Below are 18573 nucleotides of genomic sequence, written 5' to 3' on the forward strand. Positions count from 1 at the left end.
CAGAGCTTGTGAGAATATGATCTTTGACAAAGCAAGAATGTGTGTTTATTATCATGATGTACCTGAGATCTATTAAAATAAAAAATGCTGTGACCTGTAACTAAGCCTGTTCAAGAATTTGTGGTTTGTGCTCGAACAAATTAACTTCATATGATTAAAATTATTCATTAAATTAATACAAATTATGTATTAATAATACAATTACACATTGTTGCTTTGTCCAAAATCATATTCTCACCAGCTCTGATGCATGTTTCTTACTAGTAACTTCATGTTAGTCTAGTAGTAGTAGTAGTAGCTAGTAGTACACAAGGGGGCCATATATTAAAGAAACACAGTATTCAAGAAATGTATTTCTTGTTGAGACTAACATTCATTAGCTAGCTAACTAGTCAGTAGTCTTCAATTTAGTCAGCTAGCTAACTAGTTTGATACTATTTCATAATGACATTTAAATTATATTTCACCTATAACATTACTATTCAACATATTCAACATTTCAACCTGTCACACTGACAAGAGCAAAATAAACAGTTAAGTTGTTTATTTTCCTAAATACATTTTAATAACATTTTATGTTTGCAAAGACAATACAAAGTAGCTGTAGCACACACAGTCATAATGTTAAAAAAAATCTGATCATGTGTAGGCTACACAACATTTGAAACATTTGATCTTTTTTGGCCATCTATTCTTTAAATTGCCTGAAATTTAATTCCGTGGTCCTTGGGACAAAAACGTAGCTATGCTAATCTTAAGTCATGTGCACACATTTTTTGTTTACAATTGATTGGGATTGGTATTAATCAACTTACGCACGTGGATACGAAAACAAAAGCTGTGTCTTCGCGTGTTTGATTTGTTCATTCGTTTCAGATCACACATCAAATATACACATGGATTGAAGAAAATGTTTATAAATGAGGCCTAGTGTCTTTGGCCTGAGATTTAAAGCCCAAAAAGATTATGTATTTTTTCTAAAATGAAAGTCCATGGACTTTGTTTTGCAATAGTGTGGGGTAGACCCTGTTTCACGGTTATTAGAGATGACAATCATGTTGTTGATACAGAAACGAAATGCAAAGGCAATGCATTTCCTGAAACGACTGCATATATTTATCCATATGCAGTGATTGCAGATGATGAATGCTGCACATGTAACTTCACACTTCTGGTGAAAGTGTAAATAAAGCATCATTCATCTCAGCTTCCTCTTCTAAAACGATTATTGATGAGAGGGGTTGCTATAGAAACACACACATTCTCCTTACATAAATTGCTGTGTTGGGGGTGATGGTTCCTTTGTCAAAACTCCCCCCACCCCCCCCCCCCCATCAGCTACTAAAATATACATCTCTTTTATACACTTGCCTTCCATAGCTTTTTTCTGATTATGTTTTGAATATTGTGAAAAAGAAACTTTTCTTTTTTTCTGTACATGCTCAGGTAGCGAGGCTTTGATGCCATTTTATTTGCCTCCATTAGCAGAATCTCTGCTGGCTTTTGCTGTTACTCTGTATTTAATTGATCAATTAAAGTGGCTCACTGCTGCCTTCACCTCCCCTGGTTTCTCAGATCTAAACTGTTTGGTTGGACCAGCAGGCCCTGTGGCTAAAAGGAATGTCAAATAAACAAGTCTCTAGGGAGAGCAGAGAGCAGAAGATAAATCAATAAGATTCAAAGACTTTAAAGGTGAAAGACAAAGGGACCTGTGCATGGAGGGGATATATGATTCTTTATAAAACGCAATCTGATTGGTTCATAGCAGTGATGCATTTTCAATATACCACTGCTGTGCGTTCTAATGCTTGTTTATAGTTCTATTTCAACGAAGCAGCTAGTTGAATCACAATTAAAAAACGTTTGACGCAGGCGATGCACGTCAGTCACATTGCAACAATGTTGCCTGTAAGCAGGCAGCTTTAGGGTGACCGAAACATGGAAACTTGTGGACCAGAGAAAGCAGAACGGCGATTCTCCAAATAATACAATGAGTAGACCTACACAATGCAATCCCACTAATGTTGGACAGTTTTGCAGTGTTAGGAATGTACAAATGAACATCAAAAAGGCAAAACTCTTGTTTTCTCACTCACAGTAGCTTGCAAGCTAACCAGCTAGCAAGTTTTTACACCCTACACACCCTAATTAACCCAAGACATGTTAAAAACAAAATATTTGCTGGCTCAAAATTTGAAACAAAATAATTGTTACCTTCACACAGGGGTGTGGAGTGAGGCAGGGCTGCAGTTTAAGTCCAACTCTGTTTAACATCTATATCAACGAATTGGCAATTATGTTGGAGAAGTCGCAAGTCCCTGGTCTCACTCTACATGACACCAAAGTTCTGCTCAATGCAGATGACCTGGTTCTGCTGTCACCCACTTAGAACAGTATTGCCAATCCTGGGCCTTGGCGGGGAAAAATGAAACATTTTTTAAAAGATCGATATCTCAGGGAATTACATATAAATTCACAATTGGGGAAAAAAGGTAATTGAACACTGTACCAATTATAACTATTTAGGTTTAAAAATACCACCGGCAATTTCAACCTGGCAGTGAATGAAGTGAAAGAGAAAGCACACAGGGCATTCTATGCCATAAAACTTCAAATCCATTTAGAAATTCCATTACAAATTGGCTAAAAATATTAGAATCAGTAATTGAACCAATTGCCCTATATGGCAGTGAAGTGTGGGGTCCCCTTACAAAGCAAGATTTTAACAAATGAGACAAAAACTAAATTGAAACTAAATTGTAAAAATCTCTTACAAGTACAAAGAAAAACTACAAACAATGCATGCAGGGTAGAAGTAGGCCAATATCCATTATTAATCAAAATACAAAAGAGGGCAATCAAATTTTCTAAAAAAACACTAGAAAATTATATATACTATACTTCTAATCTAAAAAAATAGCGACCCCAACTCTTACCATTACAAAGCCCTGCAATGCCATGAGCCATGGGACAGTGAGTGACAAGGAGCACAGTAAATAAATAAATAAATAAATATCTATGTAAATATGTTTTTTTTCCCCCCACATAAGAAGTTCCTATTCTAATGTATGGTTAGTGTTCATTTGTTTCTCGTCTTTCATGTTAAGTATTGTTAAATGTTAAATGTATGTTTATGTATGGGGCAACATTGGCTCAAGCAGTAAGCACAGTTGTCTGGCAGTCAGAGGGTTGCCAGTTCGATCGCCAGCCCGGGTTCTGTCGAAGTGTCCCTGAGCAAGGCACGTAACCCCCAAATGCCATGCATGGCAGCCAATCGCTGTTGGTGTGTGAGTATGTGTATGAATCAGTGAATGAGAAGCATCAATTGTACAGCGTTTGGCTAAAGGCGCTGTATAAATGCCAACCATTTACCATATACATTCACCAGGCACTTTATTATTTTATTACACCAACTTATTCATGCGATTATCTAATATCAATTGTGTGGCAGTAGTGGAATGCATACAATACAATGTAGATAGGGGTCAGGAGCTCAGGGGTTAATGTTCAACCATCAAATGTGAAAAAAATGTGATCTAAGTGACTTTGACTGTGGAATGATTGTTCAACACTTCCTGTAACCGTTCAGAAATCAATTAGTGTAGGCTAATCAGGAAACACTTCATTTATTGCAAATATTCTCAAACACAATAAATCACATGCAAGTCCAGAATCCATAAAATAACAACTTGCCAGACACACCTTCATGAACAATAACAAATTAGCGTAGATAACAGCAAGTGCGTTTTATGGTGAGACATGCGTTTCGTTTGGAGCAGCATACCGGTAGGCTATCAAAAGATTTTCACTTTTGTTTGGGATTTACAATTTACTTTTGGACTGTCTGATTCTATTGCTAAATGTTGGGACTGATGGGCACTGAAATCTGGGGGGTATTTGATGGTTCACTGTTAAGTTTTATGTAGTTGAAAGAGTGTTGGGATTTCCACCCGTCTGTTTATTGCGAGCCAAGGCAGCCGCTTTCATTCATTCATTGAACGTGTGCTGTGCTGTAAATACATGGAAACCTTATTGCGTAGCCAAGTAGCCTAAATTGAGTTAATTTTTTATAAAATTTGTAGGCTGGAATGCCTCGCGGCAACAATTGTGTTTAAATGTATACTGCTTCAGCCTTTGGCAAGCTACTTAGAAGGGGGCGGCAAGCGACTGGTAGCTTGAGAGCAACGTGTTGGAGACCCATGGCATAGGACAACGACTTTTCATTGGCAACAGTATTAAACCAACCAACAATATAAAATATTAAGAAGAGCTCTTTTATTTCATTGAGTTAAATCGAAACAATGTCTTCTAGTGCTCATGGACTGATAGCCCTACTGGTAGGCAATATTACCCCGGCTTGTATTTGGGGGCCGGCCTTTATTTGTCTGAATCAGCCACGCCCCCAGCTATTATCCGAGGCCCGGCTTCAAATAGAATCCCGGACACAATTTGAGGATTTACTGTATCTCAGAAACTGCTGATCTCCTGGGATTTTCACGCACAGCAGTCTCTAGAGTTTGCAAAGAATTTTGCCAAACCATTGAGGGCTGGATTCAAAATCATACTGAAAATCAAAGTAAAAAATTGAAATCACAGGCTAATTCAACTTGTGTAAATTGTATCACAGCAACTCATAATGTGACTTAGTAGTGTGTATGGCCCCCACGTGCCTGTACGCACTCCCCACAACATCTGGGCATGCTCCTGAGTCAGCGGATGGTGTCCCCGTACAACATACGGAGAATCCGCCCCTTTCTCACCCCCTACTCGACCCAGCTCCTGGTCCAAGCGATGGTTCTGTCCCGCCTGGACTACTGCAATTCCCTCTTGGCTGGCCTCCCAGCGTCCGCCATCAGACCCCTCCAACTCATCCAGAATGCAGCAGCTCGTCTGGTCTTCAACCTTCCCAAATACTCACACGTCACCCCCCTGCTTACTTCCCTCCACTGGTTGCCTGTCATGGCTCGCATCAAATTCAAAACATTGGTGCTAGCCTTCCAAGCAGTTAAAGGGTCTTCCCCAGCTTATCTGCAAAAAATCATCAGACCCTACACCCCTGCCAGACCTCTTCGTTCAGCCTCCACAGGCCGCTTGGCACCTCCCCCTCTCAGAACCTCCACCTCACGCTCACGACTACTGTCTGTTCTGGCTCCACGGTGGTGGAACGAACTCCCCGTTGAGGTCAGAACTATAGAATCTCTCCCCACCTTCAAGCGCAAGCTGAAGACACACCTCTTCAAGCAGCACCTCTCCCCATCCCTCCCTACCTCCCTGTGAACCTTAATTGTTGTCTCTGTGACTTGCTTTGTGGATCGGTATTTTTAGTTGGCTAGGTAAGCAGTGTTTGGATAGTTAACTTTGGTGACTTTTGCTCTGTTTGTTTGTTTGTTTGTTCAAAAAAAAAAAAAAAAAAAAAGGCCCTTGTCCTTATCTTTGTTGTACAGGTAGCAGTTGAAATTGTACTTACCTCTAGGGTCTTTCAGCGAACTTATCCCTGGTTATGGGTATGCACTTTGTTGTACGTCGCTCTGGATAAGAGCGTCTGCCAAATGCCAATAATGTAATGTAATGTAATGGATCTTCTCCCAGACCTGGATCAGGGCATCAGTGAGCTCCTGGACAATCTGTGGCGGTACTTGGCGGTGTCGGATGCACCGATACATAAGGTCCCATAGGTGCTCAATTGGATTTAGGTCAGGGGAACATGAGGGCCAGTCAATGGCATCAGTGCCTTCCTCATCCAGGAACTGCCTACACACTCTGGCCACATGAGGCCGGGCATTTTCCTGCACCCGTAGGAACCCAGGGCCCACTGCACCAGTGTAAGGTCTGACAATCGGTCTGAGGATTTCATCCTGGTACCTAACAGCAGTCAGGGTACCGTTGGCTATGACATGGAGGTCTGTGCGACCCTCCAAGGATATGCCTTCCCAGACCATCACTGACCCACCGCCAAACTGGATGATGCTGGATGATGTTGCAGGCAGCATAACGTTCACCACGACATCTCCAGACTCTTTCATGCCTGTCACATGTGCTCAGTGTGAACCTGCTCTCATCTGTGAAGAGATCAGGGTGCCAATGGCGAACCTGCCAATGCTGGTGGTCTCTCTCGAATGGCAATCGCGCTGCATGGTGCCAGGGTGTGAGCACAGGTCCCACTAGAGGACGTCGGGCCCTCATGCCACCCTCATGGAGTCTGTTTCTGACAGTTTGGTCAGAAACATGAACACCAGTAGCCTACTGGAGGTAATTTTGTAGGGCTCTGGCAGTGCTCCTCCTGTTACTTCTTGCACAAAGGAGCAGATACCGGTCCTGCTACTGGGTTGACGCCCTTCTACGGCCCTGACCAGCTCTCCTTGTGTAACGGCCGGTCTCCTGGTATCTCCTCCATGCTCTTGAGACTGTGCTTGGAGACACAGCAAACCTTCTTGCGACCGCATGTATGGATGTGCCATCCTGGAGGAGCTGGACTACCTGTGCAACCTGATTGGGCTGCACGTCCCGCCTCATGCTACCAGTAGTGACAAGGACACTAGCAGAACACAAAACCAGAGAAGAATCAGTCAGGAAGGATAAGGAGAGAGCAATTTCCTGTGGCCACCACATGCAAAACCATTACCTTTTAAGAGCGTCTGCCAAATGCCAATAATGTAATGTAATGTAAAATCCCAGAAGACAGCCCCAAGTGTTTTTATCAGAAAAGTGGTCTTTTACTTTAATGCAATGCAAAGATGATCTGTATCATTTCATTTATTTTGGAAATTACACACTGATGCAGAAAACAATAAACATCTAAGACCAAATTTATATTTATCTAGGGTGCCTAAGTCAGCACTGCACAGAGAGAGAGAGAGTCACTATCATTGATAGCCAGCACTGCGCAGAGAGAGAGAGAGTCACTATCACTGATAGCCAGCACTGCACAGAGAGAGAGAGAGTCACTATCACTGATAGCCAGCACTGCACAGAGAGAGAGAGAGTCACTGTCACTGATAGCCAGCACTGCGCAGAGAGAGAGAGAGTCACTATCACTGATAGCCAGCACTGCACAGAGAGAGTCACTATCACTGATAGCCAGCACTTCGCAGTTTGCCATGGTATAGAATCCATGATTGGTGGAGCTCCTCTGGTTTCTAGGCAAAAAATGTTGGCATGTGTGTGTCTATGCTATTTTATTATCTTTCATATAGTTAATGACATCTGTTGCCATGGAGACCTCCAGACAAACTGGTGAAAGGAAAAGAGCGTACCCTGAATGCCACGGATGTCCGTGAGCCTCAACACTGTTACTGGCAGCAATAGTCAACAAAGTCTCATTACCTCCACCCTGTTTCTGCTCAGGTCCATGTACACTCACTGAGCACTTTATTAGGAACATTTTTACTTTATTACACCAACTTATTCATGCGATTACCTAATATTAATTGTGTGGCAGCAGTGGAATGCATACAATCATGTAGATACGGGTCAGGAGCTTCAGTTAATGTTCACATCAGCCACCAGAATGGGAATAAAATGTGATCTGAGTGACTTTGACCGTGGAATGATTGTTGGTGGCAGACAGGGTGGTTTGAATATCTCAGAAACTGCTGACCTCCTGGGAATTTCATGCACACTAGTCTCTAGAGTTTGAAAAAAAATGAAAATAAAATCCAGTGAGCAGCAGTTCTGCAGACAGAAACGCCTTGTTAATGAGAGGTGTCAGAGGAGAATGGCCAGACTGGTCAAAGCTGACAACATTACACATTACACATTACAACACTGGTATGCAGAGTATTTCTGAACACACAATGCATCATAACTGGATAGGCTACAGCAGTAGAAGAAAAAAAAATAGGTATAATAAATACCTAATTAAGTGCTCAGTGACTGTATACAGTTAACGATTTGTATTATATACGCATATAAAATCAGGCAAAAAAACAAAAAAGGAAGGTATCACCTGAGACATTATTGTATAATCAGGCTCATGATGAGGCATTAAGGGGTAGTTCACCCAAAAATGAAATTAAGGAATGTTTCCACTTAAGATCACACCTCTCAGTGTGGGGGGTAGATCCCATATCTCAGGGTGGGGGTAGATCCCATCTGAGCATGGGGGAGTGTGTGAGGGTGTAGCGGATGTTTCGAGACTTTAACAAGCTGGAGAGCACATGTAGTGCAGAACCAACAGAAACATCACGCCCACACTGGGGCTCTCACACAGATGCATTCTGGGATAGGTAATATCCAAATGGAGGAATTTACATAATACCATCATTGTTTCAAACAAGTTGCTCTTCAAGGTTAATTGTGTCGTATTTGAGTGCTGCCTATTCTGTAATGTGCGAGGAGGCTTTCCAGTGCACGGACTGTTCTCAACTTGGTTCTGTTCTGTTTTACAATAAATCAACTGGGTAATAGCACTGGATGTGCACTGTAAAATAAAATAATGAACAATAATCCATTATAAAATTATTCTTTATCATCCCTCTCTCTCTCTCTCTCTCTCTCTCTCTCTCTGTCTGTCTCTCTCTCTCTCTCTGAAAAGTGCTGTTGAATAATGTTCGTAATGGCTGCTCATTACCCTCCAGTGTTTTTGTTCATAATGCTAATGGATATTAGTACATTTGAATGTATTGATCTATCTGTCCTTCAGCTCAGTTTCCCGCCCACTTAGTGTGCTTATGTATCAGGCGTTGCCCTTTCAGGATCCTCCTGACAACACTAATGACTCAGCCTGAGTAATAGTTAAACTTAGGTGTGCTAACGCTCATAGTACTGACTGTGCCTCGTAGCTAACACTAATGCTAGTAGTACTGACTGTGCTTCAGAGCTAACAATAATGCTCACAGCACTGACTGTGCCATGAAGCTAACGCTAATGCACACAGTATTGACTGTATCACAGAGCTAACGCTAATGCTCACAGTATTGACTGTATCACAGAGCTAACGCTAATGCTCACAGCACAGACTGTGCCACAGAGCTAATGCTAACGCTCATAGCACTGTCTCTGCTTCAGAGCTAATGCTAACACTCAGAGCACTGACTGTGCCACAGAGCTAACGCTAAGGCTCACAGCACAGACTGTGCCACAGAGATAACACTAATGCTCATAGCACTGACTGTGCTTCAGAGATAACGATAATTCTTACAGCACTGACTGTGCCATGAAGCTAACACTAATGCACACAGTACTGACTGTATCACAGAGCTAACACTAATGCTCATAGTACTGACAGTGCCACTGAGCTAATGCTAACGCTCATAGCACTGACTGTGCCATGGAGTTAATGCTAATGCTCACAGCACTGACCGTGCCTCAGAGCTAATGCTAACCCTCACAGTACTGACTGAGGTGAAGCAGTTATATGCTTTGTTATTATTATTATTATTATTATTATTATTATTATTATTATCTTAATATAGGTAAGTTGCTTCAGATAAAATGTATCACTTTTTGGAAGAAAAAAAATATTTCACACAAAAATCCTCTCCAGTGTCTCCTAAACCTAAAAATATCAAGTCTCCAGCTTGAAGTGGCTTGAAATAATTTTGTGAAAATAAAAAACACAGCACCACTCTGGTGTCGGGTAAACACAGGATTAAATGAATGTTTGCGCATTGCAGTGTCATTTAGCTTTTTTTTAAATTATGCAGGAGTTTTCCTTACAGCACAGCTTGACAAAGCTGCAACCATTAATTACCTGTAAGGATCCATTTTAAACATCATCTAAAATATCCTGAAACACTGCTCCTGAATCCACATTTGGACACAAAATGGATTCAGATGCAACCTTAGAAGTGAAAATGACATTAATCACCATTTGAATTGAAATGAATTAACTTCCGTAATGCTTCCCATTATTTGCCGGAGAATTGTGAACTTCCAGGCTAATTTCCCCGGAGGCCACTTCTCATCCTTCTGTGAGGCTTTCCCAGGGTTAAAATGGATCTTCAGGGTGATGTAGAAAGCTTGAACACTTTTTACCATTCCAATGCTGCCATTTTGTCAGCCTCTTTGGTGTGAAAATGGCTTGCGTTGCCTTAGTAACATACTTGTGAGCTGTTACAGCACTGCATATCACTGAGAGCTTTTCTGTACTGGATGTTCAGATATGTAAGCTACAATGCATTACAGGAGATAAGAGGTTGGGCAGTCACACAATTTTGGCTCTGTACTCCAACACATTGAATTTAAAATTGAACAATGAATATGAGGGTAAAGTGTAGACTGTCACCTTTAATTTGTGCATATGCACAGTCATAATGGGTGAACCGTGTAGCTCTTTTATATATAGTTCCCCCCATTATAGGTCAATCAAAAGTAATTGGACAATTTAAAAACAATCTTAAATAAAATGGTAATATTTAATACACAGTGAAGTAAAATTTTTTACAATAACAGCACTGACTGTGCCATGGAGCTAAAGCTAACATTCCCGGCACTGACTGTGCCATGGAGCTAAAGCTAACGCTCACAGTGCTGACTGTGCCATGGAGCTAAAGCTAACGCTCACAGTGCTGACTGTGCCATGGAGCTAAAGCTAACGCTCACAGTGCTGACTGTGCCACAGGGAATTTTCTGAAGACAGAGACCAGGTTGGGTTCAGGTCTCAGTTCAGGTGACAGGGCAGCAAGAGCAAGTTGACGAGGAGGTCCTTAATTACTCGAGGTACATCGGTCGGTTGGTCATGGTCTTCACGACATTGCTTGACTTGCGATGGTCTGCATTTGACTTTAACAAAAATGTCCACTTGGATGGCCACACATGCAGGAGATTTGAGAGCCATATACCTGCATTTGATCACACTCCAGCAGGGCCCCCTAATCCTGGGACTGCCACACTAATGCTCACAGGCTGCCAGGGAGCTAACGCTCACAGGAGAGGCATATCGGCTCAGCCTGTGGGTGGCTGTCGTGTTCGTCAGGGGAACCTACGGAGCACTCGCCGTCGCCTACCCACGCTGCACCTGTTGGACGGATTCAGTTTGGTCCTGGTGCTGCTAGGCTACGGTCGGGTAATGATACAGCCGAGGCTGCAGCCCCTAATTCTGCCGTCCTCAGACTCAATCACCACTATCTGATCTCATCACTCCTACATGACTGTACAACATAATCTGCCTCCAGCTTAACTACGTTGATTGAGAAGAACAGCGCGCGGATTCATTCAGGACTTCCCTCCTGTCTGCGCTACGTTTCGGGGGTGTACAGTGCAGGTTTGCATGTGTTTGGACAGTGGTACACTTTCTGTTCTTTTGGCTCTGAGCTCCAACACATTGGATTTGAAATGAAACAATTAATATGACATTAAATTACAGACTGTCACTTTGAATTTTCCATCAAAAATTTTACATCAATATAGAGTGATCCATGTAGGAATTGCATTCCTTTTAATTCATATCATAATTGCTTCTTTATTGAAGGTATAAGAAAGCTTTGATTGCAAGCTTTGATTTGAAGCCTAGCCTTGCTTCTAGGCTTTTGATTGCCACTGGAGTCTGTTGTTGCCATTTGTCAACATGAGGACTACATGTTATGTCAATGAAAATCAAGGAAGCTATGTGCTGGAGTACAGAGCCAAAAAAACTAAAATTGTATCACTGTCCAAATACTTACAGACTGTACTGTATATTATTTTTTAGTGATGCATTAATAAGATAATCTCATATCACAAAAAGCCTTTACTGGTGCCAGTTCCTCATCTAGTTCCATAACTCATATTCAGGTGAAATGAGTTGTGTTATGTGTGTGGGTTGGGCCGGAGTGACTCATACATGATGTGTTATTCCCTTATTTCACTCATAGGAACAGAACTGAAAGTTGGCTCACATGATGGACTGATGTGCGACGTTACTCTCTCACATGCACACACACACACACACACACACACACACACACTCCGCAGTATACGGTGACGGGAAGCAGTGACTCATGGGACTCGAGCCTTTCTTAGCCTTGGCTGAGATGACGGATACAGAGGGAAGTCCAGCAGTCATGAAGGATTCCCCTTCTGTTGATGGCAAGGTTGCAAATCATTTTTTAACTGAAAATACAGCTGGCAGAGGATGGGGCCTCCAGGAGTCTACCTAGCCTCCAGAAATATAGGTCTGCATTTCTACAAACTGCATTTTACAAAAGAGACCATCATCTGTTTGATTATCGTGCATGTAATAAATCATGTCTCACATCCTTTTGCTACATGATTTATACCTTTTTCCAATGTTTCTTTGCAAGATCAGGATTTCTGCCCACCTTTCCTGGGTATTGCTGATTGGTTCTCAACCTGCCCAGTGTATTGTTGGTTGGTTCTCACCCTATCCAGGGTATTCCTGATTGGTTTTCATTCTCCTCAGGTATTTCTGATTGGACATTCAATTTGAGGAGCCCCCATTTTTGCAGAAATCCATCCAAATTAAATTAAAGATATGTATTAAAGAATAATTGGATAAGATAAAGGCAGAATACCACTTTGTACTGAAATGAAGTGTACTGAAGCATATCCTTCTTGCTTTAGAACATAAACTCTCAAATGTCCACCTGCCATTGTAATCTTAGCAGGTACTGTCTGGGCCAATCCAGAGCACTAACATATTTGTTTAGGCCTGGAATTGGAGACAAATACACGTACATATTGCAAATACAAGATTTTTTTCATTGCTGTTCCCTGTTATGACTGTATGTATGTACTTTTCCTAATGCACTGCCATACACACATTGTGAAATGGCTACTGCTGTGCATGCTGTGTCTTTTTAACCCATGCAGACTGAAATGGGGCAAGGAATCAATCAATCAATCAGTCACTAAATCAAAAAAATCAATCAATCAGTGAGGTAGACAATGAATCAATCATTCAGTCAGTCAATCCAGTCCTGTACCTGATCCTGGGGTCTCTTGAAGCAGGGTGGACTTTCTGCCTTCCCCCACCTCCAACGCTCTGGCTCCGTGGTTGCCTAGCAGCCCGGTGTGCTGTGGAAGGCAAGGAACCCCCTGTGTGGACAAGAAGACCTTTATACTGCAGCTCAGTCCTACACACTTAGCCCTACACACTCAGACCTACACACTTAGCCCTACACACTCAACCCTACACACTTAGCCCTAGACACTCAACCCTACACACTTAGCCCTACACACTCAACCCTACACACTTAGCCCTAAACACTCAACCCTACACACTTAGCCATACACACTCAACCCTACACACTCAGCCCTACACACTCAGCCCTACACACTCAGCCCTACACACTCAGACCTACACACTCAGACCTACATACTCAGACCTACACACTCAGCCCCACACACTCAGCCCTACGCACTCAGCCCTACACACTCAAGAGCCCTACGCAGTGCTCTTTCTCATGGTTTCCCTCTCCAGGTTGGATTTTTCAGTCAGTCCCATGTAACAGCACAGAGTCCTGCAGCCTCTGCTATCAACTGAGCCAATAGAAACCCTCCCACCTCTGGGTGACAGTAGAGCTGATTGGTGCTGTGTGTCACTCATGTTTATTTCACATGTATTCTGCCCCCTGGTGGTCAGCGCTTACATTACATTACATTACATTATTGGCATTTGGCATTTGGCATTTGGCTTACCTATTATATTTTATTACTTGCAAACTTTTATTAACTTTAAAGTTGCACATTTATATTCTATTAATCCATCCTGTTAATTCACCCACTAGTTACATGTTATTTGGACACATTTCCCAATTTCCTTTTTCCCAATTATATAGATGAACCATTCATTTATTACACCTTTATTACACTGTTATAACAACTGACTGAATATGAATTATGTTGTATACAAACAACAGGATATATTACAAAGCTACACAACTCACAACTGCACAACTGATCAAAGGTGCAAGAATACTGTCCTTCCATTCAGGTACAAGTCCTGTCCCCTACCCATTATACTGCAGTGCCACCTTGCAGCAACATACCCCAATACATATTCCACTAATAACAGAAGATAGGCACTGTAGCTATAGTACTTAAAAATATGTAATACGTATGTTACTAATCACTGTGAACATTTAAAAAAACATTTTCAAAGACTGACTAACAGCTGTGAAATAAAATCATAACAACATCTTTTCCATCTTAATGTGGCGAATGGCAAAATGAAGGTATTTCAGGAGTGTGTAGTTCAGATGCACAGTTCAGCACTAGAGCTAAAATATAAAATACAGCCTTTGCTAAATCTTCATCCCCTTTCCCAAAAGATAAATTATTTCCAATTTTCTCATGAAAAGCACAGTTTCAAGGTTCCTTAGAAGGGAATTCTATTGGGAAACCTGCGTGATGTACAGTGTCACTGGGAAGCACAGAAATCCAGGGACTCAACAGTGGAGTAAAGTCCCCTCTTCAGCAGCACATTTCAATCTGAATGCAATCAGAAAATATTCCGCCATTAAAGCTATTGTTTCACGAGATGTTGCAACACAGGATCAATAGTGTGGGCTATCAGCAGGGTTTGAGAACTGGGCTCAGCCCATACCTCTTAAAATTTTAATACTGCATTGTGGGTCTTTTATTGGTCTACTGGTTTATTAGTCTCAGGAGTAAAACTCGTTGGAAATAATCCTGTTCATACCGGAAAATAGCAAAATTTGTGAGGTGGAACTAAAAGCAAGTTTGAGACACTAAAATAGTACGATAAACAAGAAACCATTGCAAGGAATAGAAGGGGACTCAGAGTCACGCGCTGTAGCTAGTGTTGATGAAAATGGCTGTTATGTTCTTCCACCACCGAGTGGCCTCATTAGGCAGAACTGCGTGGCATCGTGTTGTGCAGAATGAGTTCAGTGTGGAGCGACTGGCTGCACTGGCTGACTGAGTCAGATGTGCTTATGCACCAGATTTAAGAGGGCTCGTGTCGCAATGGTTCAACTGAACTGAAACTGAGTTTTTCATGGCTTCCTATTGCTTTTTTTGACAATCAAGAAAGCCAAAATGTATATCTGTATACACTCACTGAGCACTTTATTAAGTATTCATTAGACTTTTCACCTATTGGTCTTCTGCTGCCGTAGCGTATCCACTTACAGGTTTGACACGTTTGTGTGATCAGAGACCTGATCGGAGACCTTCTCCTTTGGCCTCACTTTTGTGCAAACTCTAGAGACTCTTGTGCGTGAAAATCCTGGGAGAACAGAAGTTTCTGAGATGCTCAAACCACCCTGTCTGACACCAACAATCATTCCACAGTCACTTAGATCACATTTCTTCCCCATTCTGAAATTTTGTCTGAAAAACAGCCAGACCTCTTGACCATGCCAGCATGCTTTTATGCATTTAGTTGCTGCCACACAATTGGCTGATTAAATATTTGCATTAACAATGCTTGTGTACATATCTACCCAATAAAGTGCTCACTGAGTGTATATATAAGAAGATGTGTTGTATAATGTATGAACTTGATGACCATTATATTACAATTTTACCATGTGTAGTTTGATGAACAGAACAGCTGCAGTAAAACCCCATGAGGGACTTTTTATTCCTGAGGCTCTGGTATTGTGTGTTCAAATTAGTTTTGTCCTGCTTTGTTCTGTGGGTGGAATTGCATGTGGTGTTTTGTTTTGGAGAAAAATTCTGATTTTCACACATTATTTGTGAATATAAATCGTCTCTAAAACGTTCTGCTAGTGAAAACAGATAAGGCTGTGGTTTTAATTAACATCTCTAAATGTGTAGCTGAACAAACCAAATCTAATGCAGGCTCTGTGATAGAGAATGACAATCCTGCCCACAAGTCATTTTTACCCAGACCGGTTAGCCCATGCAGTCCTACAATTCTGTTCTTTCTGTTCTGTTTGGCTCAATTTTTTGTTCTTTTGGTTCTGTAGTTCAGCACATTGGATTTGAAATGAAATAATGAGGTTAACATGCAGACTGCCCCCTTTAACACAACTGCCTATTCAGAAGCATCTGAGATGCCAACCGTCCAATTACTTTTGGCAAAATGGAGGGGACTTGTGATTGCTACACACATTACCTGATATGGATGTAAATTCTCTCACATTAAAGGTGACCGTCTGTACTTTAACGTCACATTTATTGTTTCATTTCAAATCTAATGAGCTGGAGTACAGAGCCAAAAGAACAGAAATTGCACCAACTGTCCAAGTACATATGGACAGTACGGTAGTACGGTATATCTAAGATTAGGCCTATGATGCATGTGTTTGATACTGAGAAGGTCAAACATGTTGTTTTTCTTCTGACCCTGATTGCTGCCGTTCTCTGTACTCAAGCCAGAGCCAAAACACCATTTTCCTTCCGCGGTTCAGTTCCCCACTCGAAATTCAGCTGCTAGACCTCTCAGAAAATCAGATTACACATGTCATCAAAGAGCCATCCTGACTCCCAGCTACTTTTAGAATTTATTTTGAAATGTTATCACGTTTAAAGCCAGGCCTGATCTGGCCCTCTGATGAAAGACCTTCTCACTGACCTAGCCACAGAGAGGCCACAGCATTAGCAGCTAGTCTTTCACTTTTATAGTACAGAATAATCTGCCAGATTTATAAGCCCTACGTCACAGTTTTGCCTTTCAAATATCATTTAAAGGCCCGTTTGCTAAACCATATGTAACTATATTACCTGCCATTTGCCATTTTATTCAAGGTTAAATATGTAATGTGTAATGTTTATTGTGATAAGTTGTTGTTGTTGTGCATTGAATGCATTCACTTTTCTCAGTTGTATATTACATTACATTACATTATTGGCATTTGGCAGACGCTCTTATCCAGAGCGATGTACAGTTGATTAGACTAAGCAGGAGACAATCCTCCCCTGGATACAACATTCTCTGTATGATATATTATAGTCAATGTGAATTGTATGTGGCCCTGTATATAGCATTAGCATGTGTGTCTTATATACGTGGGGTATGTGATTCTGGATGTAGCATTAGCATGGTAGCAAATTACATTACATTACATTACATTACATGGCATTGAGCAGACGCTCTTATCCAGAGCGACGTACAACAAAGTGCAAATCAAACACAAGAACAAGTGCAAAGAGGACCTGAGAGGACAGTACAGTTCCGAGTCCTAGTGTAAATATACAGAAAATCAGAACCCTTGAAGAGTACAATCAACCTCAGAAGTATATCCTCAGAAATATTTCCAATTGCTGTATGAGAGTACGGATGGTTGATTAAATAAGATAAGAACACCAGTGCTAAGAAATACGGTGTCAGACAGGGTCTATTACTCCCACTGTAGTGCACTATTCAGTCTTCATTTCCTTATTTTCATTGCTCATGCTGTATCCAAATATAAAATCATCAAAGTTTCATGATCTTCTTTCCAAATGAACGTCATATGAAATAAAGACATAGAAATAGTATTTTGCTAATTTTTTGTGACACCCAATATTGCAGGTTATTAATTTTCTGAAGCACAAGTTAAAAATACACTCATTAATGGCTTCTTTTCTTGGAAACAATCCGTTTTTCATTGACATTCGTGCTTTCAAACACAATGACCTGGCATGCCATTATAATGTATTATTGTCATCAAGCTCCATTTTATAATTTCTAATTATTTTCTGACATTGATGGAAGTTGGAAGTTAAATGACTTAATCTCATAATATCTCAGGTTATTTTGGAAAGCAGCTAAGAATGGATTGGTTTCTTCACTATGTGGCTGTTGAAGAATAATTACACACATCTCCTCAGGATAATCAAATCTAGCTCATCAGGCATGTACTGATGGCTTTCTTTCTACTCATTTCCACAGTATAAAACTACATACTTAGTTCACCTTGCTATCAGAACTGCAATTCCCCTGAGCAAGCTCCACTGCAATATAGGGGTCACAATGCCAGCTATCTCACTGTCAGCCCCACATTCAAAGAAGCCTTTTCTGTATTACATAATTCCTTTGTGTCAGGATGGCAATTACAACAGGTAGAAACTGATTTAGAAAATTATTGGAATTACATTTTAAATGGCTTTAAATAAAATAAATGTCTTGCAAATGTTCTATTTCAAATGTATATAATGTGACAATGTGATATAAAGTAGAACCAGAATAAAATTTTAAAAATTAACTTATTTAACCCTGGCACTGTAAAGATTTGAAACGTGTGGCCCCACCATATACTAGAACAACCACAGAGCCCGTCCATGCACTAGAACAGTGCCGTAACAGATACCAGACCATAGAGCCCATCTATGCACTAGAACAGAGCCTTAACAGATAGCAGACCATAGAGCCCATCCATGCACTAGAACAGTGCCTTAACAGATACCAGACCATAGAGCCCATCCATGCACTAGAACAGTGCCTTAACAGATACCAGACCGTAGAGCCCATCCATGCACTAGAACAGAACCTTTACAGATACCAGACCATAGAGTCCATCCAAGCATTAGAAATGTGCCTTGACCCTTTCTACTTTGCCCCCCTAGAGAGCAATTTGAACTGATTTTGTACTAGTTCTATACTAGTATTAATGTCAATATCTCAAAAACGGTTTACTGCAAACACGTGGTTAATGACTTAAATGAAAGAAGAGGCTTGTACCATTCAAAAATTTGACATAGAACAAATTAATGTCAGATCAT

At 41.1% G+C, this 18573-nt stretch overlaps 1 protein-coding gene across 3 annotated transcripts in view; it reads right to left on the reverse strand.

Annotated features, from left to right (window-relative positions):
* LOC133116441 (dual specificity calcium/calmodulin-dependent 3',5'-cyclic nucleotide phosphodiesterase 1A-like) overlaps nucleotides 1–18573 on the reverse strand; it is a 70786-nt gene that overhangs the window by 41549 nt on the left and 10664 nt on the right. For all 3 annotated transcript variants that reach the window (XM_061225965.1, XM_061225966.1, XM_061225963.1), the window contains exon 2: nucleotides 12864–12975. In XM_061225965.1, coding sequence (XP_061081949.1) covers nucleotides 12864–12975 — 112 coding nt within the window. The remainder of the gene's footprint in view (nucleotides 1–12863; nucleotides 12976–18573) is intronic.

This window comes from Conger conger, chromosome 17 (assembly GCF_963514075.1).
Source record: "Conger conger chromosome 17, fConCon1.1, whole genome shotgun sequence".
Taxonomy (NCBI): domain Eukaryota; kingdom Metazoa; phylum Chordata; class Actinopteri; order Anguilliformes; family Congridae; genus Conger; species Conger conger.